Source organism: Dermochelys coriacea, chromosome 27 (assembly GCF_009764565.3).
Source record: "Dermochelys coriacea isolate rDerCor1 chromosome 27, rDerCor1.pri.v4, whole genome shotgun sequence".
Taxonomy (NCBI): Eukaryota; Metazoa; Chordata; order Testudines; family Dermochelyidae; genus Dermochelys; species Dermochelys coriacea.
The window spans coordinates 14,355,201-14,383,015 of NC_050094.1; the positions used below are offsets into that span (position 1 = coordinate 14,355,201).

The 27,815-nt window shown below is 50.9% G+C and overlaps 1 protein-coding gene across 2 annotated transcripts; it reads right to left on the minus strand.

Moving 5' to 3' along the window:
* DNAJC7 (DnaJ heat shock protein family (Hsp40) member C7) lies at positions 1-27,026 on the minus strand. 2 transcript variants are annotated; one of them, XM_038385283.2, is made up of 14 exons: positions 26,802-27,026; positions 11,930-12,018; positions 11,236-11,360; positions 11,025-11,138; positions 10,376-10,450; positions 7,869-7,987; positions 7,311-7,464; positions 6,412-6,576; positions 5,146-5,237; positions 3,698-3,771; positions 2,298-2,444; positions 1,875-2,027; positions 1,165-1,227; positions 1-301 (listed from the first exon to the last, which is right to left on the minus strand). In XM_038385283.2, the coding sequence occupies exons 1-14, from the start codon at positions 26,882-26,884 to the stop codon at positions 264-266; spliced, it is 1,491 nt and encodes a 496-aa protein (XP_038241211.1). In that variant the 5' UTR covers positions 26,885-27,026; the 3' UTR covers positions 1-263. The 2 variants fall into 2 exon arrangements, with proteins under 2 accessions (XP_038241211.1, XP_043359458.1); XM_043503523.1 differs by lacking the exon at positions 26,802-27,026 and adding an exon at positions 22,612-22,652.
* Between the last annotated feature and the right edge of the window lie 789 nt (positions 27,027-27,815).

The following is a 27,815-nucleotide window of genomic DNA, read 5'->3' on the forward strand; positions in this document are numbered from 1 at the left end:
GAGGGACCAAAAGATTCAAAACATTTTATTTTTTTTTTAATAAAGTTAACAGTAAAACAAAATTCACAAGCCTTCCCCGCCCCCTCTCTTCAGCGCTGGTTTCCTCTTCTCACACAAAGCACACAACAGAGAGGTCTCCAACTGAGAAAATGAAACTGCTCTAAGTACAATGAGACATGATGAAGGCAGGAGTCTAATTATGTCCGTATTCAAGGTTAAAACAAGCATTTCAGGTGTGTGTATGTGGTTTGTATGTTTTAATTTTAGCCAAACTGGAAAAAGAAATTTCCTGGCCCAGAAGCTGAAAGAGAAAGTGAGAAATATTAGAGCTCGTGAGTCTCTCTCCAGAACAATGCTCTTGAACATCCGTGGAGTGCTGGACACATACGCAGCCCTTGGACAGACAAACACAAGGGAGGGGCTCCGGGCAATCTAACTCTGCCACACAAAGAGGGGAACGGAGTAACGCTGGCACAGGGTCAGTGCTGATAAGTTAAAGGGGCCTAGAGAAAGGATTGCAAGGGCGAGAGTAATTTGCAAACAAGACTTTTCCCAGGTCAGGGGTCCATGAGTTTCCCCCATGGATTGTATTAATGCTGGTTAAGGTGCCGACCAGATGCTCGGCGCTGTGCAAGCCATCCCTGTGCCAAGAGGCTTGCAATCTGTGGCGAGCTGACCATGCACCAGGAGAAGGATGGTCAGTGTGGCGCATAACAGCATTTGCAACATCCCCTGGCCAACTCAAAATGCAGCGACAATAGGCTGGGCCCTCCAGAAGGCTCCCGGGAGTCTTGTGTGTCTAACAGGAGGCAGTACAGACTAGCAATACAATGTGTCTGATCAGACACCCTCGTTTCCAGATTCAGTGACCCAGCAGTTGCGTGCCTGAGTGACAGCCAAGCCTATTTCTCAGTAACAGAACACCATTAGTGCCACGTTTTCTTACACCTCGAGAGGGAAGCTTTTCTCTACATAGGCCCCAGAAGCAGCCATCTGCTGGTGCACTGCACAGACCACACCTTCTGTGCTGGCATGTAGGCACGTAAGCAGTTAAATCAAACAAACCCTTTCGACCACCGACCTACAGCGGGGACATTAATGTGACCGTCATGTATATGAACGGCACACACATTTCTCACGCTGGTGGAAAGACGCGTCACCTACCTTCAAAACTGAAGCCACCTGGCCCACCAAAGAAAGCCTTGAAGATATTGTTAGCATCAAAGTCTACAGCGGGAGAAGAGAGTTGTAAAGTTAGAGACACGGCTTGTGTTATTTCACATCTTTGTATAGTCTTCTTAAACAAAAGGATCCTAAAGTCCTTTACAAATGGATGCACAAGCTGTGTGTACACGGCTCGCTTTATCCACCACGGAAATGCAGCAGCAGGGAGCAGTACTGCCGGGGTTTAGGGCAGAGTGCAGACTGCTGGAGTCACCAGAGAGACAGGCAAATGGAGTAATTGCTAGAGCTAGGTCTGGACGCTACAGGCCAACAGGCTTATTACTGGGATAAACATCATGCAATCAACAGGGACCACAGGCTGTCAGCACCCATGGAAGACAGTCCCTTCAGCAGAACAGTGCCCCCTAGCTACAGGCTGGGGCACTGGTTCAGTACTGACCAAGGGAAGGATGCCATCTGCTGAATCACCAACAGCTAGGGGCAGCCCTCAGGTGTTTCTTGGCCATCTCCCCCCCAAGTATTGACACAGCAGGAGCCTGATCAGTTCACGATGCCGTGGGACACAGCAACCTTAGCAGGCGTTTAACACAAGCAAGGTAAGGAATAGCCCCTCCAGCAGTGAAGGCAGACCTGGCATCCTTTTACCTTGACAAGCTCATCCTGGCTTGCAAGCTTGTGGGAACACTAACCTGCCATGTTCATGCCATCCTCCTCCAGATCCTGCCCACTATCGTAGCGAGCCTTCTTCTTGGGATCCGACAGAATGGTGAAGGCTTCTCCGACTTCTTTGAACTTCTTCTCCTCTTCTTTCTGTATTTCTGCGCTCGCCCCACTGTGCCGGTCTAAGGACAAAGACAGGTAGGAAAGAAGCTTTCAATTGCTGCCAAGCGTAGCTGGAAAACACTACACAATCTAACCAACCATCGGCTTTTATGTACCACCATGGTCATCCTGCTGAAATGGTCATTAAAGGATTCAAATGATACAGTCCAGTGGGAGGCTCTGAAGATGGAGAAAATGTTTCCTCTGAAATTCTCTCTTCCGTTTACTTCTGCTCTCTGAAAAACCTAAAGCAATGAGCTGCATGCTAAGAGCAGAAAACATTTCTCTACCTGGGTGATGCATGAGTGCCCGTTTCCTATACGCCTTCTTGATCTCATCTTCAGAGGCATTTTTGTCCACTCCGAGGATTTTATAGTAGTCTTTCCTTTTGCTTTTTTTCAGTTCCACCTGTGCATTCTTTAGGAATTGCTTGTGTTCTAGAAAGAAGAGCAAGGCGGAAGGAAAGCGCCTTGTATCACATGCAGCCTTAGTAGCAACAGAAGGAAAGCATCCTTCTAGAATTAAAGAATTTGTTTTGTTTCACTGTCCCCATTGAGACATCTCCATTAACGAAAAACGCACTCACATCTATACTTAACCCCCAGGGGTTTGGGACACACGCAGCCATAGCCTCTCGAGACTCCGCATGTTAGATTTTTGGCCAAGCCCCACTCACACGACAATCCCTTTGCATTACACTAGGTGCGATACCCCAGCTAAACCATCCATCGCGCGCGGCTTCTGCTTGTAAGGCAATGCCCTGGGGTGGGGACAGAGCCAATTTTTTCATCTTTGAGAACAGAGGAGACTCTTGTGCTCAGGCCTGGCACTTTAGAGATGGCTCCAACAGGAGGGGTCAGTGATGGCCGAATTTCCAGAGAAGTCTGAATTGCTCAGTCAATGGGGTGTGGGCACCTAACTCTGGCTCCTTGGAAAATTCCAGCCCAGGCCGACTCAATGTTAATGTTCTTTCAGCAGCGGCGCCCACTTCCCTGAGCCCCTGGTGGGTGCCTGGTGCACCCAGAACTATCTTAACACACCTCTGGCTGCTACACAAGGGGAAATGTTAACACTCTCAGTGTGTCAATAAAACCTTGGCACCAAACATCTTCCTGCCCTGGATAGTACTGTAGGTCTGATGCTGCAGGGATCAACGGAACTGGGGAGGCTTTCATGACACCGCTGCTAGTGACAGGCACAAAAGTAGCCCATAATACAGGCAGTTCTAGATCCCAGTGGTATCCCAGCATCTCCCAAAGATGTTAATTTATCCTCAGTTCCCCTCGGAGATGGAGATGTGTCATCCTCCTCATTTTCACTGATGGGGAAACCAAGGCATAAAGAGATCCAGTGACTTGCCCAAGGGCACTTGTCAAATCCTGGCTCTGCCACAAATGCCGCCACCACCCCCTTCTGGATGTCAGTCCAGCGCCAACCACTTTGACCAAGCTTTACCCTACCCACCAACACTGGGAGAGAAACTCTTACACGATTCCATTAAGCAGCTGTTCCGAAGCTTCTGGGGATTTTCCCAATATCCGTACAAAGCAAGGGGCAGCATTAAAGCAAGAGGGGGCAGATCCGTGTACACAATGGCAATTCAGGTGTTTACCAGCGTTGCCACCTTACAAGAAACATGTCTGTCAAGGGGCAGGTCGTGTGTATAGAAAGCGAGGGCTGATGCTTTTACCTTTTGTTTTCTCTGTCTGATAAACTTTTTCATAATCCCTCACAGCATCTTCGTATTGTTCTGTGTCCATGTAACTATGCAAGGAAACAACGGTTACAATGGAATAGGTTACAGAGACTAACAAAAAACACAGCAATAGGGATTAAATTATGAGGCTTCTGAAGGGATAAAACTACTGAGGGAAAGATATGCCTAGGACCTGCAGAAGCAAAAACAAAGGGGCTCAGTAGGGAGAGCCCAAAGTGGGATGCAAAGGTGTAGACTACAGCTCCCAGCCCATCTGCATTTCTCAGGGGTAACCCACAAAGGAAACCCTGGCAGACTCAGCCTATGTTCCGGCGCTGACGTGCATCTGCCGTCTCGTTGTGCGGGATGAATCCTAGCACATCAAGAAGCCATCTCGCATAGAATCGCTTCACCCATCTATCAGGTGCAGGAATTACCAGCAGCCACTGGGAATTCCGGGAAACTGACACAGAGTCAGACACTAGTCATCGTCTCAGGACAGTTAAAGAGTGATGAGACATTTCAGTTAATACCCCCAGTTATCAGAGGGATCAATGGTGGCTGGTTATTGGCTAAAGAACATGCAACACTGTCCCATTACCAGATATTACTGAGTCCCGGGTGGGGGTGGGGCAAGAGAGCCAGTTTGAAGAAAAATATCATGCATTTCAACTTAAAGAGTGATCCGACAGGGGGCCCCAGTGGGGTCAGCATAGCAAGTGCCCAAGAAGCTCTGCCACTGCCCAGGAGAAACACCAGGGGCCCAGGAGAAGGGAAATGCAGAATTTCTGATGGAGACTGTTGAAAAGACATTAAAACTCGTCTCCGTGCAGCAAGCCCTCAGCCCCTGCAGCTGAGAATGCATTGTACTGGGACAGCCAACCCTCCAAGCAGCGGCAACATCACTAAAGCAAGGGTCCCAAGTGCTGGCGTTCACTGCCCAGGCTGTGCCACGTGCCCTGGGTGCCAGTCACTGTGGGTTCAGAGACCCTCACCCAGAACAGGGTAGCACAGTCACTGTCCCTGGAAGAGAGATATTGGCCCTTTACAGGGAGGCACGAAAGGCAGGTCCTGCGACAGCCAGCCCCATTTCACAGCAGGCTCTGTAAGCCAGGTTAATGGAGTGAGATTTCAACCACTCTGGGGACAGGACATTGCTTTAAGCTACTTGATTAAATCACCAACTACAAGGGAGAACAAACAAAGGCTAAATGTGACTGGCAGCCCATGGCATCAGGTCCACGATGGTGCTGTCAGGCTTCCCATAGCTACCAGGCACACACCAGGCTCCAACAGGAGCCTTCGTTCACGCACCACTTCCCTATGACGCTGCCTTTCATCCCCATTCAGCTGGTCTCAGCTCTGCCAGCCAAGCAGCACTGCAGACAGTTGGTCCCCAACCTGAACCTCCCTCTGGGTGCTCACAGCCCCTGCCTGCTTACCATTGTGCTCTCCTCAGGTATGCTTTGATATATGTGTCATCCAGTTTTATTGCATTTGTGCAGTCGTCTATTGCTTCTTCTAGTTTCCTAAGCTACAAAGCCAGACACACAGTTATTCATGAATCCCCTTGAGAGGGGACAGATTTCAATACGATTTATGTTGAAGCTGCGGAGATGGAGCTACGATCCCCATGCAAAACGAAAGCCACAAATACATGGCTCATCTGGAGATGCCTCTTTCCACCTGTCTGGCACATCCCCTTTCAGAACCTGCTTCTCTGCCTCACGGAACAGCCTGGAGGTGAACTCCCTGCCAGGATGCTGTCTTGAAAGGAGACAAAAACACACTGCTCCCCACCCCAGCCCAGAACTCGTACTCCCTAGGAATACTGGAACTCTGACTGCACTTGGAGAAGCAGCAAATTTATTTTTATAAACCACTCACTGCTGCTTCTTAGAAGAAGCGTTTGGAAAGGGGGGGGCAGGCAGAGGGGGCGAGATGTGGCCCCACACTAATTCCCAGGTGGCATTAGAAATTGGCAAAAATTAAGACAATTTAAGGGGTGGGGGGGAGAGAAACCACGTTACCAGTTTTCAAGTGTGAGCAATACACCACTGGAGCCAGATCTGGCTCCCCACTCCCACAGCCCGATGGCCGAAACAGCCTTCTGGGCAGGCTTCGAAGCCCATTGGTTTGAGCAGGCAACGGTGAATGCTCCGGCAGCGGAGGGTGGGATTTCACGCTGTGTGGGTCACATGATCAACAAGGTATTGCTCGGGGTTAGGTTTAGTAACTCCTGTGCTATAGTTTTCTTGGACGTCTGGCAACAGTACCAGGGCTTTGGACAGGCGTCCTTTCTTTTTAGATGGAACTAAGTACAATAAGTGATCTGTGGGTGCTGAAGTCTCCTCATTCTCAAAACGGGATTAAATAACTCAGCTGGAGAAGGGGATCTAAAGCCTAACACCTCCCCTGGCTTGGGTTTCACGTCTTTAGGACAGTTGTGTCCCACGCTGTTTGGAACAGCACCTACCCTAGCTCCTTGCCTGCAGAACTAGCAGGGACTAGACAACCCAGCAGGGATGGAGAAGAATCGCCAAACCATCTTAAACAAAAGAGAAATTTGGCACCATGCCTCATTCTGGAACGAATGGTCCCTCGTCTGTATCCCATGGGTTTCTCCTCCACGGCGAGGCAGTTTATAACTGGGGAGTGCCTTGAGCTCCCAGGATGAACGTCCACCTGTAATGCTGCCTGGGTCTTACCTTTGAATTAACCGTCCCCCGGTTACAGTAGAGTTTGGCATTTGTTTTTATGTTATTTGGGTCTATCCCCAGTGCCTCTGTGTACAGTTCATATGCTAGTTTGTAATTGCCTTCTTTAAATGCTTTATTTCCATCTTCTTTCTTTGCTTTAAGTGCTTTGGCATTCTGAAAGAGAAAGTGCCCTGGGATGAGGACAGACACTCTATGACGACATCAAAGCCCAAGGCTCACTGATCCCAAAACACTCTAACTTGTCTTCAAACACAGCCCCAGACCATACAAGCTGCAGCTTTTTCACCACCCCAGCTCCTCTCTGCTAAGAAACAGCCAGTGTCAATCTCAGCCATTCCCCATGGGACGAGGGAACCGTTTAAAGCTCAAGGTCAGAACGTAGCAGGGAAGGAAACAGTTGTATTATAAAAAAGGAAGGAACCCAACATTTTACATCTTACCCAGCTCTGTGTTGCCTGAAAAGATGTGTGAAGAAAAACTAGATTGGAGAAGGACGGGGCAGGAACTTGAGAGGAAAAACACTTCAAATGCAAGTCAAGCTGCAGATCTTCACGTTTTGACAGCTTGCGTTAGACTTCACTGGAAGTCAGAGGCTAGAAACTTAGTATCCAGGACTGCAGAGAATGATCTCCGATTGCTCCAGAGAACAACAGGCAGGAGGGGCAGCCCACAGAGTGGCCTAACCCTGGAGAGGTCTGTCAGTGGCTACCCCACAGGGAAGCAGCAGGTGGAGTTCAGGAAGGACCTGATGTGCTGGCTACTGCAGTTTTGTGGAGGGTTAAAGCCTCTGGGAGAGGCGAGGGGAAGAACAGCAGGAAATGGGGGAGGGTTCAGCTGAGCAGAACGAATTCATTATAAGCCATCGGCTCCCCAGTTGCAGTACTTACTCGGCAGGCGAGACACGCTTTCTCATGATCAGGAGCCATCCTGAGTGCCTGGACGAAGAACTGCACAGCCTTCTCGATGCAGTCTTCATAGTACAGGCAAAGACCTCGGACGTAAAGGGCGTCTGCATTTGTGGAGTCCATGCGCAAGATGTCGCTGGAATAGCCAGACATGCACATTCAGAATCCAGTCTAAGCACTTTTGAGATGTCTTTTCCTTCTAACCATCAAGAACAGCCTTGCTTCACCAAGGCGTTAGCTATTTCACCAGGCCTGCAGCCAGGGTGCTGCACTGGGAAACGCAGGCAGGCCTGCGAGTGACACGGTGGGAAACCCAGCCTGGTTTTTGAGCAGATGGCCTTAGTAAGACTAAATGGCAAGGGTTGAATTTGAGCATCTCTCCTAACCACACCTTGCACTGCAAGAGGAACTTAAGTTATTACACATGTGTTTCCATCACAAAACCCCCCTCTCAGGGCTGTCTAACTAGGTTGAACAAATTCACGCGGAGCTAGCACTCTTGGAACACCCGGGGCTCGTTAGTACGTCAAGTGTTCCTACCTAGCTACAGACTGTGCTTCTGGATAGCGACCCAGCAGTGCCAAACATTCAGCCTTGAGGATTTTGAACCGATGACAGGCAGGAGCGAACTCCAAAGCACGGTCCATGCAGAACACGACCTACCAGAAGAAGAAAAGCAAGTGGGAACAAAGCAAACAGCCAAGAGCCAGATCTGAGAGACAGTGCTATCTCTGCACCAGCTGGGATGGCAGATTGATCTTCAAACTGAATCATGCAGACTCAGACACTTGCGTTCTCAATAGCTGAAAACACACTTCAGTAGAAGCCTCCCCAATGTGTAGGGTCCTAAAGGCCCCTCATTTGTGAAGATCTGCAGCTCATCTTGTATGGCTAGCGAGCCCATCTCTGGGGTATCCAAGCACCACACACACAACAAAGGGTCACAAAGTGCCCCATGGACAGCAATAGACCAAACCCAGCCCTTTTAAACCCTCCGATACTATGGCAATAGAGGGTTTTCTAGGTGCCTGAGACAGACCATTATGCTCCTATATTTCCTGAACTTCTCCTCTCCCCATTGGTAGGGAGTGTGGAAAGTGGAGGAAACTCAATCGACAGAGACAGTTGGAACCGACTGAACAAAGCACAAGATGCCAGTGCAGGGACCGAAGCTGCACTGGCCTGACTGTGATGGGCTGGGTGACCTAATAGGTCTTTTCCAGCTCTAGTTTCTCTGGTGGAGACAGCTGCATGAGAACGGGAGCATTGTTCCACAAAGGTTCATCTGCTCCTGGGGCCAGGCTCTCAATCCCCCGTTTGTGACATCACAATTAGCTGCTGTGGGGAGCACCGATATGCTACAGATTGAAGAGGCTGACGCCTTCTGGGTGGGGAAGGACCAGGAGCAGCTCTCCAGAAACAAAGGTTTTGTTTTATGACAACGCCCTTAGCAAAGTGAGATGGGAGAAGTGAGGGATGGAGACACAGGCAGAATTATTCCTAGATACAAAATCCAGATTGTGAAGAGCAGCTGGCACAGCAGGACAATCAGATAAGGCAGAGCTGGGATTTACCGTTACAGAATTTGGAGCCGGGGCTTCAGGCACCTCCTCCCTTAACTCTGATGTGATGAAGAGACGGTCTCCTGCCCTGGGTCAAACCCTGACCTCGCATACATCCACTGAAGGCAACTGCAGTTGGGTGCGAGCCGCACGTGGGTGTCAGAGGGCAGATGTGTCTTTCAGATTTCACGGCTACTCTCACTAAGGCAGGGCAGTACCAGCTGCACCCAGCCCATGAGAGAGGCTTAGAAACAGGAGTAGAGGATGCTGTGAATAGATATGCATTCCCCCTTTATCCCTTTAACACTGGCAGAGAACCTGCTGCTTCGTGAATAGGGATCCTGGGGATGTCTTATTGGACCAATTTCAGAGTAGCAGCCGTGTTAGTCTGTATTCGCAAAAAGAAAAGGAGGACTTGTGGCACCTTAGAGACTAACAAATTTATTTGAGCATAAGCTTTCGTGAGCTACAGCTCAAGTGAGTAGTACTTGAGGTGCCACAAGAACTCCTTTTCTTATAGGACCAATGTTTGCTTTACAGCTGCTGAGAATGTAATCTGATGCGTAACGCCCCCAATGCGTAACGCCCCCAGTCAACACTCCAGTCCCACCCATACTAAGCCCAGCCTGCACCTTCAGGCTAACAGACATGAGGTTATTCACGCCAGGCCAGTTAGCTGGGTCAGTGCTAGATCAGCATAGCTCTGCCATCTTCACAGGGCAGCCCACGTGTGCCCCAACAGCACAGTGGAGTTATAGACTCAAAGGCATGATTTGGCTGTTGGGCGCCTTCTCCCCCACTCCAGGTAAGGGCCAGCATTCCCCACCTAAGTTCCTTCTAAGCTGCGCAGCTGCCTGTTAACCCCCACACAGGGGCTCAGGGCTGCAGCAGGGAGAGATGCCTCTCCCCCAGCATGGACCTGCTGCGCCAGGGGAGAGGCACCCCTCTCTGCTGGCCCCAACATGGGCCTGTCCCAGACTTGCCACTGCTGGGGGAAAGGGCCCAGTCCAGGCCCACCGGAGCTGCCAGGGAGAGGAGCCCCGCCAGAGCTGCCGCAAGGGAGCGGTGCCTCTCCCCCGGCCCCAGCTGCTGTGTTGAGAGGAGTCCTCTCTCCCCACTGCAGCCCCAGGACAGCCTGCAACCCCAAACCCCTCATCCATGGCCCCACCCCAAAGCCTTCACCCCTAGCTGGAGCCCTCATCCATGGCCCCACCCCAGAGCCTTCACCCCTAGCCGGAGCCCTCATCCATGGCCCCACTCCAACCCTCTGCCCCAACCCTGAGCCCCCTCCTACATGAATTTTGTTATGTGCACCAATAGGAAGGTGATGTGTCACACATAATTGCCATATTGGTGCACATAACAAAATTCATTCCGCACATGGACATAAAAAATTAGAGGGACACTGTCCCTGACTCCTGCTGAGCCAGCCAGATCAGTGTTTTCTGGTCATATTGTGACAAAAAAGATCCATGTTGATTTTACCTTCCTGAAATCCCGTTTCTCAAAATCGATTTCAGCTATTCTCTCGTATTCCAGCACAGCACTCGCATTCTTCAACTGCAAGAAAGGAGGGCATGGTCAGTTCCACTCGACTGGTCTGCACCTCCGTCAGGTGGCATTTAAATCAGCCAGCGACCAGGACATCAGAGCAGCCCCAGGAGCAACAATACTCCAGAGCTACCTTTGCTTTTCTAAAGTCAGTTTAATGTGGGCACCTGGGATTGAACTGGCTTGATCACCCTGGAGAATGAAGGCCTCTGCTTAACCACAGGGCAAGCATAGCACAGACAACACTGCCCCCCAGCCACTGCTGCTCCTCACCACTCCCCCAGATTGCCCAGTCTAGCTCCCACACCTCCTCGGTCCTTGGCCTCTTCACCAAGGAGGAGAGCACACACACAAGCAGTTCTGTAGAGAGGGTATCAGTCTAATGAAAACTGGACTGAGAACCCCCAACTCGTTTCACCTCTCCCCCCATCAGATGGCTTGCCCACAGTGACACCATTTAGTCACTTCTAACCTGAGCTACACTTGATTCTGCAGCCCAGAGGCGAAAGGCTCCATAGCACAATCCTGGTCCCCTGGGCAGCCCCCATGAGGGGGAAAATTTGGATCTCAGAGGGTTTCTTACCTCTTGTTGTGCCTGAGGGTTTGTATGATCCAGTTCTAGAACTCGTTGGAAGCAGCGGCTGGCGGCCATGGCATTCCCGAGAGACAGGTGACATTTCCCTTCCCGTAGATGTCCCTGAGAAGACAGTTAAAAATGTGGCAATAGTTGGCGCTGGGGTGAGGGGGTTTCCAAAGGCTAGTAACAATGATACACTGACTGGCTGGTCACCTACCCTTACAAAGGTATCGTCCAATCTGACGGACTGTTGGGCATCTCCCAGTGCTTCCCGGAACTTCCCCAACATCATTAGGGTGGCTGCTCTGTTACCATAATAACTGGCATTGTTAGGACATGCGTCTGGAGAAAACATTACAGCAATCCCAGTTAGTGCAATGCAAAGGGCTACACAGGTTGTAGACAGAGCACGTTACAAGGTCACTGCTGGGTTCAAAATCACATTCCCTGTTTGCAAGTTCATACCCTGCCTGAGCAGCTTAAAAATTACTTGGAGTCCACCATTTATACATAGGAGGACCCAGAGGGATCGGAGTTCCCTTGTACAAGCGCCCTGGAAATCATATAGCGTCCTGTTCAATGCTCATCAGCATGGTAACACTGCTGAGCCCACATGGGAGGGAACTGTGCAATCATTAACACTACGGAGATCCCAATCAGCCAGCCTGGGTGGAAGAGACACCAACAAGGTGCTATGCTACAGCTATCCCGAGCACTCACAAGCGTTCACAGTAAATCTGGTGAGACCTTGCACAGTAACTAACATATCTGCGTCACTGGGACGCCTGGAAGAGGTTTCTTCAACGTGTGCCGTTAGCAACGCGAGTTGACCAATATGCTGGTTAATCTCCCCCCATAACCCATTTGGTTTTAGCGAGCTCCAGAACACTGTCACAAACAGTCGCTCTCACCTATGGCTTTTGTGTAGTAGTTGTACGCTTCATTGTAATCTTTCTTGGCATAATAAGCATTTCCTTGTTCCTTGAAAGACTCTGCTTCTCTGAAAGAATAAAATATCCCACAGTGAGATGAACAGAGACACACTGACTGGCCACAGCTGCCTAAGGACAGCTCTGCACGGTTCTACTGACTACACATGGCTCTAAAGCTGGCCCACCTGGCCACTATAGAATTCCCCCTTCGATGGTACTCACGGGGAAAGAGGGCACCCCATGTTCAGGGGACTGCCGGCTGCTGGAATAGCCCTTGGGGCCATAGGCAGCTGGTTACTTGACGCTTTGCTGGGGGCCAGCCAAGGATCACAGGAGCTCATGATGGATTCAGACAATCTTTGCACACTCCTCCCTTGAGCTGCACTAAGTGCTGCTCAGCCACCACTCCGAATCTGGCCCCGTGAGCGCTGACTGAACCAAGGGTATTTGTTCCTGAATTCTCAGAAACTAAGAAAACTGCTGAAGCTTTAACAGAATTTATGGGTCCGATCCTGCAAGCTGCTGATTACCCCCAACTGCCACTGAAATCAGCAGAAACCAAAGGTGCTGACCACCTGTCAGGAGCAGCTCCAGACCATACAGTAATGGCCCAGACCACTGGAGAGGTCTCCTGAAGTCAGCAGGAATGGAGGGTGCCTCGCAGGCTGACGAGGGGCCCAGGAACAGGCCTGGCTGCAGGGTCAGGTTTTTAAATCTCCTAAAATATTCAATGTTCAGCCTGAGGCATCTCCCCCAAAGCCCTTGGAAGTTGAGCTCTCAGAAAAACACAAGTAATCGCACCCACCGTCCATCTCACCACATTGGCAGGGCAGCATGGCAGGGAACAAGCACTGCCACTGTTCCATGCCCCACAGCCAGTCCTTTGCACCCCACACATTAGGAAACACTGCACTGAGAGACAAACTCTGTCTGTGGTGGCATAAGTCAGGCAGAACCGGGCCCTGTCACTGCATCTGCTGCTATTCTGCTGCTGAAACAGCAGCATTGATCAACATTTACAAATGCTCCTTTTCCCACGTCCCAGCTGCTAGTTCAGGGGTGGAAAAACATTTTGGCCCGAGGGCCACATCGGGATTGTGAAATGGTAGGGAGGGCCTGGTAGGGAAAGCTGTGCCTCCCCAAACAGCCTGGCCCCTGCCCACATCCATCCCCTCCCACTTCCCGCCCCCTGACTGTCCCCCTCAGAACCCTTGATCTATCCAACCCCCCCTGCTCTGTCCCCACCCACGGGACCCCTCCAAGACCCCACATCCATCCAACCCCCCCATGCTCCCTGTCTCTTGATCGCCCCCCAGAACCTCCACCCCATCCAACCGCCCCCTGACTACCCCCCGGGACCTCCTGCCCCCCCACCCCCTTACCAGGCCGCTCAGAGCGCCAGGACAGGCTTGTTGGACAGCCTGGGAGGTGGGCGGGCACAAGCTGCACGGTGACGTGGCTGTGCGGGAAGGGCCGGGCAGGACAGTCCCCCGGGCCGTAGTTTGCCCACCTCCATGCTAGTTCTTACCACGGCCTCTGTCTGGCGGGCCACCCGCTCTCCTACCCTGCACGGCTTCTCCCAAGCAGTATCACCTCTCAACAGGACCCAGACAAACCTCAACGGCAATAGTGTCTACACACTGGTCTTTCGGGAGTTTAGCTTCCAGGGCTTCCCAACCTCAGATCCAATTAATGTGAATGGTTTTGTTTCCCTTTCTATGCCATTGATGGAGATGGAAGCTTTAGAAGTACAAACTTGCCCTGTTCTAGGATGTATTTCAATTAGCACTGGGATAAAATCATTTGGGTCTTCACCATTGCACACAGAGCTACAGAAATGAAAGCACCTGAGGTTTCCTTCCAAACTATAACTCCCACAATGTACACAAGTCGAAAACCTCTTCCTTGGAGGAAGGCAAATTTCAGAAATCTAGCAACAGGGGGCAAGTCTACAGAGTACACAATTAATGATCAAAATTGCATTAAGATACATTATCATGTGGATTCCAGCCCAGCACAGTCCTTATGGTACTGAGAGCTATTACACTGGGCTAATCCAGCCACACAGATATTTGCTGCACATGGTAAGCAACTCCTTCCTTACCACCTTGACTAGCATTGGACACCTTCCTCCCCATAAAGGAAATGTCAGTCAACTGCTCCCAATCTAGAATTCACAGCAGCAACGGGGCAAAGGCCCATGGGACTAAAATAGCTAAGGGGCCGTTCCAGCCTGCCAGAGCAGAGTTCCACATTCAGTCTCAAATGCTCAGGTCACACCAGACAGGCTCGGAGCCGAGCTTCTTCACTTTCAGAAAACCCGGGGCCCGGAGTTACCAAACTGACGTGTGAAGTCCAAGGCAGACATGTAGCACTGAAAATAGCTTTCATACGCCAACACAAACAGCCCAAGGAGTCATCAGATCTACACCCCCAGCCCCCCTCCTTCCCTGTAATGCCATGGTAGGCCCAAAGCTGACCAACCAATTTTACTGCTGGTGAACTTAAGCAATTTCTACTATCGCTGGTAGCTTTGTAGTAGTGTCCAGAGGCCCAAATCAGGATCAGGCCCCTTTGCACTACAAGCTCTACACAAACTCATAGGCAGGTATCAGCTCTATCTTGAAGAGCTTACAGTGTAGTCTATCAAGGAAGGTATAAGCAGACTTTCCATTTGGTTCCATTTTATTTTTAAAAACTCTACAACTTACACACATTCGGTGCGGCTCAGGCTCTGAACAAGCGGCACCCCTCTGCCAGCACATGGCTGGCGCCTCTTACGTCTTCTTTTGAGACCCTGAAGCGGTGCCAAGACACTGTGGGAGCTCTGGAAAGCAGCGATTTCACCCTTCATGACATCCTGGACAGGTAAAGGTTGGGTGCCACCCTGGAGAGCCACTGCTACAATGCACATGGTCCAGGACAGCAGTGGAATGTGCACCATTGATGGTACATGGGCTGGCTTAAATTACAGTAGCCAAATAAGAGTCCATTACAACCACATTGAGTAACTTTACAAAGGATGTATGCCAACACTCCTGAGCATTAGATGAGGCATGGCAGGTTGTAAAGTCGGAGATCTGCTGGTCCAGAGCTTATTGAACATTGACATTGTCGGACCCCTTTGTGCTAGTTGTTGGACAGACACAGTAAATGACAGTCCGTGAGCCAAAGAGTCCAAGTTGAAGACACCTTTCAACACCACCCCTGATTAAATCATCATTTGATACAGAATAAATCCTGGCCTGGGTATTCAAAACCCTGGCCGTCTGCAGGCCCCTCTCTGTAAGGAGCGAATCACTGCCATGGCCCCTTTCTGCCCAAAGGACATTTCAGCGGGCACTGAGCTGAAGGCTATCTGAAGTGAACAACGTGAGCTATGTTTCAGAGTAGCAGCCGTGTTAGTCTGTATTCGCAAAAAGAAAAGCAGTACTTGTGGCACCTTAGAGACTAACAAATTTATTAGAGCATAAGCTTTCGTGAGCTACAGCTCACTTCATCGGATGCATTTGGTGGAAAAAAAATGGCGATGAAGTGAGCTGTAGCTCACGAAAGCTTATGCTCTAATAAATTTGTTAGTCTCTAAGGTGCCACAAGTACTGCTTTTCTTTTTGCGAATACAGACTAACACGGCTGCTACTCTGAAACATGGGGAAATAGTTTTACTTTGTGTAATGACTCATCCATTCCCAGTCTCTATTCAAGCCTAAATTAATTGTATCCAGTTTGCAAATTAATTCCAATTCAGCAGTCTCTCATTGGAGTCTGTTTTTGAAGCTTTTTTGTTGAAGTATAGCCACTCTTAGGTCTGTAATCGAGTGACCAGAGAGATTGAAGTGTTCTCCAACTGGTTTTTGAATGTTATAATTCTTGACGTCTGATTTGTGTCCATTCATTCTTTTACGTAGAGACTGTCCAGTTTGGCCAATGTACATGGCAGAGGGGCATTGCTGGCACATGATGGCATATATCACATTGGTAGATGCGCAGGTGAACGAGCCTCTGATAGTGTGGCTGATGTGATTAGGCCCTATGATGGTATCCCCTGAATAGATATGTGGACACAGTTGGCAACGGGCTTTGTTGCAAGGATAGGTACCTGGGTTAGTGGTTCTGTTGTGTGGTGTGTGGTTGCTGGTGAGTATTTGCTTCAGATTGGGGGGCTGTCTGTAAGCAAGGCCTGGCCTGTCTCCCAAGATCTGTGAGAGTGAAGGGTCGTCCTTCAGGATAGGTTGTAGATCCTTGATGATGCGTTGGAGAGGTTTTAGTTGGGGGCTGAAGGTGATGGCTAGTGGCGTTCTGTTATTTTCTTTGTTGGGCCTGTCCTGTAGTAGGTGACTTCTGGGTGCTCTTCTGGCTCTGTCAATCTGTTTCTTCACTTCAGCAGGTGGGTATTGTAGTTGTAGGAATGCTTGATAGAGATCTTGTAGGTGTTTGTCTCTGTCTGAGGGGTTGGAGCAAATGCGGTTATATCGTAGAGCTTGGCTGTAGACAATGGATCGAGTGGTATGATCTGGATGAAAGCTAGAAGCATGTAGGTAGGAATAGCGGTCAGTAGGTTTGGCAAGCCCACTAAAAAAGGAACAAAGGGAACAGTGTGGGGCAAGTTAACATGTTTTTAACCTCATTCGGGCTTGCCATTGGCCACTCCCACACAACTGCCTCAAGCACAGGGCTGTTTTCACAGAAACAAGGCAAGTGTGTCAGCTGGCAAAACAATAGATACAGAGTGTTACCACTCCAAGGGCCTTAAGGGTCAGGGCTAAAATATGTGCTGCTCACTTTCATTTTTAATCTTGTTCCCAGTTAGGTTCAGCTCGGGATGCTGACAATGGGCAAGACCCAGGTCTAGTGGCACTCCACTGGTCAGACACACCAGGGATACCCTTGGCCCAGTACGTCTAAGTACTATTTAAAACAATCAGAGTCCAGGCGCGACTGGGTGGCAGAGCAGTGAGCTGTCATGTGGTGCTCTGAGAGTGCATGTCCCAAAGTGGGAGTGCTGGGAACACTTCAGATCCCTCTCCCTCTGTTTCAGTGGGTTCACTTCAGGGCCTTGAAAGGTACCTAATAAGTTCCCATCCAACCCCTAGCCTGAGTCTGGTCTGAATGAGCTTTCATCTCTATCTGGTGGGAAGCTGCCAATATGCCCTCCTCACCCATGCCCAGGAAGGGCATCATGCCAAGGTTGCCATCAGAAATGAACCCTCTGCTGCTGTGGTTGAAACCTGTAATCTCCAGCCACACCACCAAGTCAGCCTGGGGATATGCACCCTGAAGCGCGTCGGAACACGTGGCAAGTGTCAGAGCAGAACTCCCCACCCGCACTGCACTGGCTCTAGACGGAAGCAGAGCTAGACAAATATGCCCCTTACTTATTTACAGCAAAATGAAAAATCACTTTTTAAAATGTCATTGTCCCAACAGACAGACAGCAAGTGCTCCTCCGAGCTGCTGAGCAGGCAGTTTAGAAGACGCACGCAGTGTACATCTCATCGGTGCCAGGCTGTCAATCTCTCTCAACTCTCTGAGTAGGGATTGTTTCAGTAACTCATGCCAAGGGGGTGGATTTGTACCACTAATCGGGAGGGGATTTTCACTCCATAACGTAAGACACCCAGGCACAATGGCCACTTCTGAACATGAGGAGGGTTGAAGCATTCAGAAGGCAGTGAAGGAAGTAGTGCCTAGAAGTTTGCTTTCTAGCATCTAGGGCACGGGCGGGCAAACTTTTTGGCCTGAGAGCCACATCGGGTTTCCAAATTGTATGGAGGGCCGGTTAGGGGAGGCTGTGCCCCCCCAAACAGGCAGGCATGGCCCGCCCCCCCAACTGACCCCCCCGCGACTCTTGCTCCATCCACCCCTCCCTGTCCCGAGGGCCCCCCCATCCAACCCCTCCATTCCTGATTCTCCTCCCCCCCCGGGACCCCCTGACCGCCCCACCTCCATCCACACCCCCTGATCACCACCCTGAACTCCCCCTGTCCTCTATCCAACCCCATCTGCTCCCTTACCACGCTGGTGGCTGCAGCACTACAGCCGTGCCGCCCAGAGCACCAGGACAGGCAGCTACACCACCGCACAGCACAGAGCACCGGGTCAGGCTGCGGGTCTGCAGCCCCACCACCCAGAGGCTGGGGGGAGGGGGAGCAGCAGGGGAGGGTCTGGGGGCTAGCCTCCCGGGCCAGGAGCTCAGGGGCCGGGCAGGAGCGGCCCGTGGGCCATAGTTTGCTCACCTCTGGTCTAGGGTCCTATTGTTGTGGTTATGTATTCTGAAGAACAGGGCAGCAAGGATCATGCCAAACCTGATCTCTTGGCCTGCTGAGCCACCTGCTAGAAGTGAGCAGATTGGTCTGATTTGTAAATCTTTAAGCAACTATACCAGTCATTACGCACTGCAGCGTTTCTAGTGGTTACAGCTGTAGGGCTGGTTTCAGAGTAGCAGCCGTGTTAGTCTGTATCCGCAAAAAGAACAGGAGTACTTGTGGCACCTTAGAGACTAACATTTATTTGAGCATAAGCTTTTGTGAGTTGCATCCGATGAAGTGAGCTGCAGCTCACGAAAGCTTATGCTGAAATAAATCTGTTAGTCTCTAAGGTGCCACAAGTCCTCCTGTTCTTTTAGCTGTCGGGCTGTAAGCCAGGACTCCTAGAGTTATTCCCTGACCGCCATGAGTCACTGACCACTGCGCCTCATTACCTCATCTGTGAAACGGGGGGTTAAATACAGACCTACCTCACAGGAGAGCTGTAAGGCTCAGTAGTGCTTATAAAGCCCTTTGATATAACCTGATGAGGTGCTACAGCAGGATGAAGAGTAGGAGGATGGTTGTTTCTGTTTAGCGTTGGCTGGGTTTCTCTCTGTAGTGTTTACTAGACAGCACTTTGTTGACATGTCAAACCTCAGTGGCTGCAAAACCTTACCAGAGAGGAAGTAAACCTGGCTGCCTTTATTGTTTACATGCCTTTAAAGCTGAATGATGAAGTCTTGCAAGAAAATCAAAGTGACTTCAAAACATGTAGGCAGAGTCACTGGGTTTGCAAGATCCAAGGCGTGAGAGTCCAGGAACAGAACGGCAGCGTCTCTCCCCAGTTGTGTTCTAACAACATAGCCCAATACACAGAAAACTGTTCTTGTTTACCACTGTCTCTGGCTATCCTAACAAAACAAATGCAGATCTCCTGATATCATTAGTAATTGTTTCACTCCAAACAGATGCTGCAGCCTGAATGAGATCATTCTGCATCTCACACTGATGTAGGCTGCATTCCCCACTTGCTGCTTTGCTAAAAATACAATCCAGGCCTGAATGGATTCCTTTGTTCAGAGAGGTCAGTGTCTCTTCAGGGCCTCTCCATGGTGAACCCAGGGGGTGGGGAGGAACAGAGCCACACCAAGGGACTCACTAAGAAGAGTCTCTTTCATTGCCTGCAAGCACTGAGAGCTCTGCTAGGAGCCAGCTGTCTGAAACAACAACTTTCTCCTGAAATGTGGTGAACGACTAGGTTAACAAGCTTGTCATGCGCTCTCAGTTCTCCAGGTGCTGCAGGCCGTCCTACTCCACGGCCCAGCTCAACCTGAAAGGCTCCTTGGACTCCTTTCACAGGAAGAACGTTCCTGATACCTTCTTCCCTAGGATCTGCCACATCCTCACTGTGGACATGTGCCCTCCTCCAGAAGGGCAGTGGCCTCAACAACTTCCTCTGAACTATTCAACCACAGTGGCTGGAGGGGCTGGTAGGCCCTCTGCTCACCCTGCCTCTGCAGCAATCGCAACCCTTGCTAGCTCTTGGAACAAACTGCCAAGACAGACAACTCACCCTGCACAACAGTGAGATGGTCCCAGATTAGCCCAAGAGCTTTATCATCTCCTTTTTGAGCAGCATCTTTCATCGGCCTCCTACCACCATCTAAATCCTAACATAGATTTCCCACTGCTCTAGCTTGCAACCCTCCTTTAACATACTAGCATCACCCAAATCACATACATGATTTTCATAGCACAGAAACAGAGGCACAGCCAAGAACAAGTCATTTCCAGAATGACCAGAGCCTTCTGAGCTCCGTCTGAACACCACCTCCCAAACGTAGCTGCTGCACTAGCCTTCCTGCCTGGTTGGCACTCTGCAGCCATCCACATCTCTGAATGTGTAACTCAGGTCTGTACAATCTTCTGAGGCGGTAGACTCAACGCCTCCCATAGCCATCACTCCCCTTTCGCTTCCTGCCTCACTGTAAAGTATTTAAGCTTCTCTGGGAACTAAAGAGCTGGGCAAAATTTCCAGGAAGTCAAGTGCTTAGCTTTGTGTTTAGGAGGCTCTCCAAGGTCAGACACTCCAGGCAGTTCACATGTTGACTTGCTCTCTAGGCAGCTTGCCTAGTACCCTGCCATGCAGAGGTCTGTCTGCATCTCCAAACTCTCTGGGCTGGCAATAGTGAATACCCAGGAGGTCCAAGCAACCCCTCTAGCCACTTGCAGGGGCAAAAGGCCACAGTCAACTAGCTTCACTGATGCATTCAAGGCATTTTGCTACAGGATATGGAACCTTTCAGCTGAAATCCAGCCCAGACCTCTACCATCAGATGCTATTCAGTTACCTTTGTGTAAGGATATGATTTAGTCACGGAGGTCATGGATTTTGTAACTTTATTGGACCTCTGTGACTTCTTTGGCTTCAGCTGTCAGTGGCTGCAGCTGGGCTGTGCCTTCCCCCTGCCTGTGGTGGTGGGGCTCGGGCTGTCAGTCCCCCCTGCTTCAGCTGTCATTCCTCCCCCCTAGCTATTTTTAGTAAAAGTCACAGACAGGTCATGGATGCCAGTGACTTTTTGTTTATTGCCTGTGCAACCTGTCGGTTATTTTCAGTAAACGTCATGGTGACAAAATCTTCATCTTACCTGTGTGAAATGAGCTTGGTGATCTTAGTGCCGTTCACAGTGGGTAGGTGATTACAGCGTAAAACCAGCCATCCTACCTAGCACTAGACACCCCTCTCCCCCTGGCATGCTGACAGTCTCAGTAGAGACTGGAATGGGATGGGTCACAGGCAGCACAGAGCGGGTCTCCTCTCTCACCCCCTAGAGATGCTTCTTTCAGGTCAGGGATGAGAAACAGCGGCTGGAGGCAACATGTGAAGCTTACAGTATACTTCCATACTGCTGTCTTCAGGCTGGTCAAACCAGCCTCTCACATCGCTCTAAACTCAAAACTAGACTTTTTAAAACTTAAATCATGATCTTATCCTGCAGCTAGACAACGTCATCTGGGAGCCAGCCTCATTACAATACAAAGCAGCTCTGTAGCATGCCAAGCAGCACATTCCTCTGTGCATCAGCACCCCCTACTGATCAAGGAACAATGCTGCTACCTGTTGCTTAGTGCAGGGTATTGAGCTGATGAAAGAGGACCTATAGCTCACAATAGGCAGAAAGGAAGGCGGGGAAATCCAGTGGCTGTGCAGGCAGATGCTTGTGTTTATCTACCGAGTCACTTCAAAGGGCACTGGAGTTTTTAAATTCCATTGTCAAGTACAAATATAACGCTGTAGCCAAGGGTATGCGTGTGAAGCAGCATAGCCTATTCCACAGGAATACCCTAAAATAGTGTTTCTCAACGACCAGTCCATGGGCCAGCGCCGGTCCCTGAGATCTCCCTGACATAGTTTAGGAAGGCAGCAAACTGGCCCCTGGTATCAATAAGGTTGAGAATCACGGCCCTAAATCATTTCTGGTGAGGACAACACCCACCATGCCACTTTTATAACGTTCGCAGATGGGCCTAGCGCCAGGAATATTCTGCTTCCGTTTTGTTTTCATGGAAACAAACACAGACCCAGAACTATTGTGGTGCTAGAGGTTTAAAGAGTGCAGCCAGAGAGCCCTTTGAGAAGACCAACTGAAATCAAGGGAACTGACTGCGTTTAATAAGTAACCAACACACATTTATAAGCCCATGCTCGTCATCTACAATATAGAATTCCTCAACCAAAAAAGAGGAGCTTGTACGATGCTTTGAGGACATAAGGCTCTACATAAAATGTATTAAATATCTAATTTTTGTACCCCTACTGTACACATTCTGTAAACAGAATTATTCAAATCCTGTAGTGCACTATGTATTCATATTAGTTTAGTATTTGTGTGAAGAATTCTTTTCAGCACCACTGGTTATTTTAAAAAAAGAATTCCATCTTGGCCACTGGAAGCCCTATTTATCCAGAGGGCAGGTACAGTACCAATGTTATCAATGTACCTTATCCATGAACAAAATGTCTTCAGGCTTCATGGCCAATTAAACCTTTGGTTTGCTGCTGATACTGTCAACAAAAGAGTCAATTAATGAGATTTGTTCACTTGGAGACCCAACAACTCATTTCACACGAGATGGCAGTGATCCCCTCACTACTGAGCTACACTGGATTTGAACCGGCCACCGAAAGGTGAAGCCTTCAGACCCCAAGATGAGGTAAAATTCAAATTCTTTGGTTTGGCACATTTTTTTCTTCATTGTGTAAATCTCACCCTCTCCATTTTACAAAGGTAACTGTGATGTGACTTCTGGGAACATGGCCACTCTGAAGCTGGTACCAAATAGTAAAGGAAAAGGTTTGATCAAGGAACTGTTAATCCTGATATTAAATAGCAATGAGACTTTTTAAGATACCTCTTTTTAAGATACTTCTTCCACATCATTCAGCACTGAAGAATGAGGGGAACATCCCCCCACATATATGCACAACAGATAGACTCTGGAGCTGCCAAGCAGATGACTGAGAAACTATTTATCTGATAAAAAAGTGAAATAAACCTTCAGAAATCAATTGAGCCACAAGAAAACCGTTTCCACGGTCTAGAAATCTTTTTTAAAAAACTCCCCCTCTTGTGGATATGCTGATCTGTGATTGGATCAGAACACAGAACTTTAGCCAATCAGAATGCAGTTGTTCAACAATAACTGTCACTAACTGCACCAACATCAGATAAAATTAGTGCAGTTACAACGATCATTTTCCATAAGTATCCCTGGAATTTATGAAACAGCAGGCAACCATTATCCTGTGACCATATTCCATTCCTTCCACTGATAAGTCTCTTAAACAACCTGCAAATGACACATTCAGTTTATTTGCAGCTGTTTCAGTGCAATGCCGGGACAATTATGCTGAAATACAAATCACTGCTTTGCTACTATCTTTTCCTCCAGCTTGGGCAAGCAGAAGCAGCCATCAGAAACCATTTTAGTACATTTGGGCAAAGGTTAGTCCAAAAACACGTTTGTATCAAAATAATTTACACAGGTTGTGGGGTGGGGTTTTACTAGGAAATTTACCCACTCACTCTACAAAAGCTGGAGTGAAACATCAGGTTCCGATGCCTAGTCTGCCTAAGTCCAACAACACTTACATAGACCAGTCAACCTGTGGAACCCTTTGGTGGAGGATGTCGTGAAGGCCAAGACTATACCCAAGTTCAAAAAAGAACTAGATAAATTCATGGAGAATAGGTCCATCAATGGCTATTAGCCAGGATGGTGTCCTAGCCTGTTTGCCAGAAGCTAGGAATTGGCGACAGGGGATGCATCACTTGACGATTACCTGTTCTGTTCATTCCCTGGCATTGGCCATGGTTGAAAGACAGGACACTGGGCTAGATGGACCTGACTCCGTATGGCCATTCTTATGTTCTTATAGCACTTTGCATGGTTCAAGGGGCTTTACAGACATTAGATAAGTCTCCAAACACCCTCTCTGACACAGCTGAGCAGTACCCCAATTTTACAAATGGGTAAACTGGGCGAGAGAAGCTAAAGAACTTGCTCAAACTCAGAGAGGAGCTTCATGGCAAAGAGAAGATTAACACTCAGGAAGTTCTTGACCGCAGGCATCTGCTCAAACCAACAGGCTACCAGCTGGTATACAGGAGATGGATATTTAGGTTCCAAGCTCTGAGCTACCAAGAGGGGATGGGAGCATCTTGGAAGTAGCATATTAATTCCTTCCTTCAACACCGCCCCTCTAGGTGACCCTGAAATAGTGCTGCCCTGCCACCCCTCAATCAGATTAAAAGACAGCATCACCCCAACGGGAAAAAAAGAAAGCTGGGGAATCCCACACTCAAAAGGACAACCACTGGATGAAAGATTGAAACTTAATGACTCTGGACTGAGGTACTGGCCCTATCCCATCAAGACAGCTGAGTGGGCTAGGTTGCTTTTGCTCTCCATTCCCAGGGTTCTAACTGGAGTAGGTCAGGAACCAACCCTCCCACTGAGGATGTCAAAGTTCTTCTGTTTCTGGGACTCTGCAGTCCTTTCTATGGGGATCATTTTATTTATGACCATTTCATTTCCTGTAGCTGCCTTCTGCACACAGGTATGGAGGAGGAGAGAGGTTGATGCTATTGATCTCTGTAGTAGGAAGACTGAGCCCAGTTCGTGATTTCTAAATGTTGATACATTTAATATTTCAAGTAGTCATTTAAAAGTGAGCAAAGCCCTGGAGAAAATACTGTAAGGAACAATCGCACATTAGCCCAGAGGAGGGTGTGGATCACATGAAACTTAGCAGGACTCTCCCTGCACTAGTATTTTCTGTAACACTATGATACTTGATATTTTACGCAGCATTCAGGTGCTTTTTAAACACTTATTTACCTATTTAATTAACCACACCAGAGTGCTACAATACTCCCAGTGCCACTCCCTTGGTCCTCACCCGTGGATAGCTAATAAGCAGCACACATACCTCAGGCCTTCACCCTCATTTTGAAACTGGCACAACTCAGAGGCCCCTTTCAGTTTCATGTTGTCCTACCGCTTCAGTCAGGTGACCACCTTTCTAGAGTGGAAGGCTCAGCCACCCCTTCCCAGATGATGTAGTCCTCCTGGAAACACCAGACTGCTGAGATTCAGTGGCCAGGTTTGCACACTAGAACTAGCACAGTGCCTCCTAAAGGCTGATCTAGGAACTTCATCCCCTGCTGCGATTGTGGCAGCTCAGCAGCAGGTGGGAACAAAAGCACTTGCTCTTGTAAAGAAAATTAATTACCAGAGGAAAGGGCTTGGATCCTCACTACACCTGGCCTCAGACAGTATCTTCACCGCCGAGCAAAATTTGCCCACTAGCTTTAGGGATGAAGGAGGTTTGATCTTTTAGCAATTACTAGATGGAGAAGATCGCAGCTGCCCTCGTACTTTCAACACCCAATCCTGCCTTCAAATACATAGTGTACTTTAGAGAACCAATGTGCTCAATGACCATTTTCCCACAGAGCACGGGACAAGTATTGGAAAGCAGGACTCCATCAAAAATCTCAAACAATAACTGTTCTGTTGCAGGTAGGTGCAATTAATAAGTATCCATGAAGTCCTCAGGCAAAGGAGTTAGAGAAGGGAAAACGATTTGAACCTTCTTCAAGGGTTCTGAGCTATGAGGATTCCCCCCTTCACCATCACATGCATAGTTTAAACTCCCTCTTTGGAGCAGACCTTGATCTGGCAGAGAAAGGCTGCTGCAGGCCCTAGTCAATACTGCCCCATGCAGAAATGGTGGAACATACTGATAAAGACCAAAGCCAAGTTCGAGGTAGCCCACATTTGCTGCCTATCAATGTTTTCTGTAGCGCCCATCACTGCAATAGCCAAGTGGTAGACCAGCTGGCACCATACGGCGGGCTGGGGTTTGCTGTACTGCACAAAGTTTGGCCAAAAGAAGATTGAACCTTTTCTATAAAATAGACAGGGACTGGAGCCACCCCTGCCTTTCATAACAGGGCATGTCCAGCAAAGGCCACAGAGCTTCCCGTATGACCTGCGGCCAAGCCATCCCAAAACAAAGCATCACATGCTGGGAGCTGCAGGCCCCCCTCCCCATATCTCACATACGGCACCTCCCTTCTGAAAGGGCGGCCGTGGACTGACTCCGCACTGAGCACCCCGTTCCTCAGTCCTGCAGACCCAGTACATGGAGCGTGAAAAAGGTCACCGCGGCCGCCTTTCTTCGGACCGGGCCAGTAGAAGGCAGCATAACCTCAGCCACCCCTGGCAGCCGCTCAGCCACCCCCCTCGCACCCCTCAGCCATTGGGCTGGGAGCTCGTGGAGACGGGGCCTTTCTGCCCACACAGGAGCGCGACGGCTGGGCGCAGTCGAGGTGCCTGGACAAATCCCCTTCTGTGGTCAGCGCGAAGGATCTGCTGTAAAGCCCCCAGCACCCGTACGACATTGTGCACGTGGCATTGGTGGGGACCCTACAAAGACATTCAAGGGGGTGGCAGAAAAAGGCATCTGGACCCGGAATATTCACCCAGGCAGCACCCCCCGAGTATCCCTGGGACACCCCCGTCTCCTGGCTGTAGGGGGTGGATTTCCCCAAACTGGGGGTGGGGTTAACACCTCGCTGCACCCACTATCCCCAGCCACGCAATGGGACAGGCCCACCCCACCCCGCTCATGGCAGCCGTCCCCCGCTGCAGGCCCCAAGGGGGGGTCCAGCCTCCCCGAACCCCCCCCCCGCTGCAGGCCCCAAGGGGGGGTCCAGCCTCCCCGAACCCCCCCCCCCGCTGCAGGCCCCAAGGGGGGGTCCAGCCTCCCCGAACCCCCCCCCGCTGCAGGCCCCAAGGGGGGGTCCAGCCTCCCCGAACCCCCCCCCGCTGCAGGCCCCAAGGGGGGTCCAGCCTCCCCGAACCCCCCCCCGCTGCAGGCCCCAAGGGGGGGTCCTGCCTCCCCGAACCCCCGCCCCCGAGACCGGGGCCTCCCCAGAGACAACGGGAGAGAGGCCCAAGGAACGGGGCACCCCGCGGGGGGTGCCGGGGACTGAGCCCCCGGCCCGGCCCGGCCCCGCGCCCCCCCCCGCTACCTGCGAGTCTCCTCCTCGCCGCCCAGCAGGCCGGGGCCCTCGGGCGCCGCCATGATCACATCGCACTCGGCCGCCGCCGCCATCTTACCGCCGGGCCGGGCACCTGGGGAGGGGGAGAGAGCGGGCGGGGGGGACCGGAAGGGACATGGACTTCCGGGAGCAAGGAGAGGCCGCCGCGGTCCGTCAAGAGGGGCCCCGCCGCCCGCCAGGGGAGGGGCCACAGAGAGGGCGCATGAGGGGCCAGAAGGGCCAATCTCCCATGGGCGAGGGCTGGGAAGGGGGGAGCCCAGAACCTGGCCAGCCTGGGGGGATGGGAAGGGGGGAGCCCTGGCCAGCCTGGGGGGAGCCCAGACCTGGCCAGCCTGGGAGGGATGAGAACGGGGGAGCCCCGAGGGAAATGGGGAGCCCAGACCTGGCCAGCCTGGGGGATGGGAAGGGGGGAGCCCTGGCCAGCCCAGGAATGGGGGGAACCCTGAGGGAAGGGGGGAGCCCAGACCCTGGCCAGCCTGGGGGGATGGGAAGGGGGGAGCCCTGGCCAGCCTGGGGGGAGCCCAGACCTGGCCAGCCTGGGAGGGATGAGAACGGGGGAGCCCCGAGGGAAATGGGGAGCCCAGACCTGGCCAGCCTGGGGGATGGGAAGGGGGGAGCCCTGGCCAGCCCAGGAATGGGGGGAACCCTGAGGGAAGGGGGGAGCCCAGACCCTGGCCAGCCTGGGGGGATGGGAAGGGGGGAGCCCTGGCCAGCCTGGGGGGAGCCCAGACCTGGCCAGCCTGGGAGGGATGAGAACGGGGGAGCCCCGAGGGAAATGGGGAGCCCAGACCTGGCCAGCCTGGGGGGAGCCCAGACCTGGCCAGCCTGGGAGGGATGAGAACGGGGGAGCCCCGAGGGAAATGGGGAGCCCAGACCTGGCCAGCCTGGGGGATGGGAAGGGGGGAGCCCTGGCCAGCCCAGGAATGGGGGGAACCCTGAGGGAAGGGGGGAGCCCAGACCCTGGCCAGCCTGGGGGGATGGGAA

Bases quoted from the DNA above. Each gene is read 5' to 3' on its own strand.
- DNAJC7 (XM_038385283.2), bottom strand. From the start codon at position 26,884: ATGGCGGCGGCGGCCGAGTGCGATGTGATCATGGCGGCGCCCGAGGGC. The intron at 10,451-11,024 runs GTAAGAAACCCT...CCTTTCTTGCAG, and splicing joins ACCCTCAGGCACAACAAGAG to TTGAAGAATGCGAGTGCTGT. The intron at 7,465-7,868 runs GTAGGAACACTT...TGGCTATTCCAG, and splicing joins GAAGCACAGTCTGTAGCTAG to CGACATCTTGCGCATGGACT.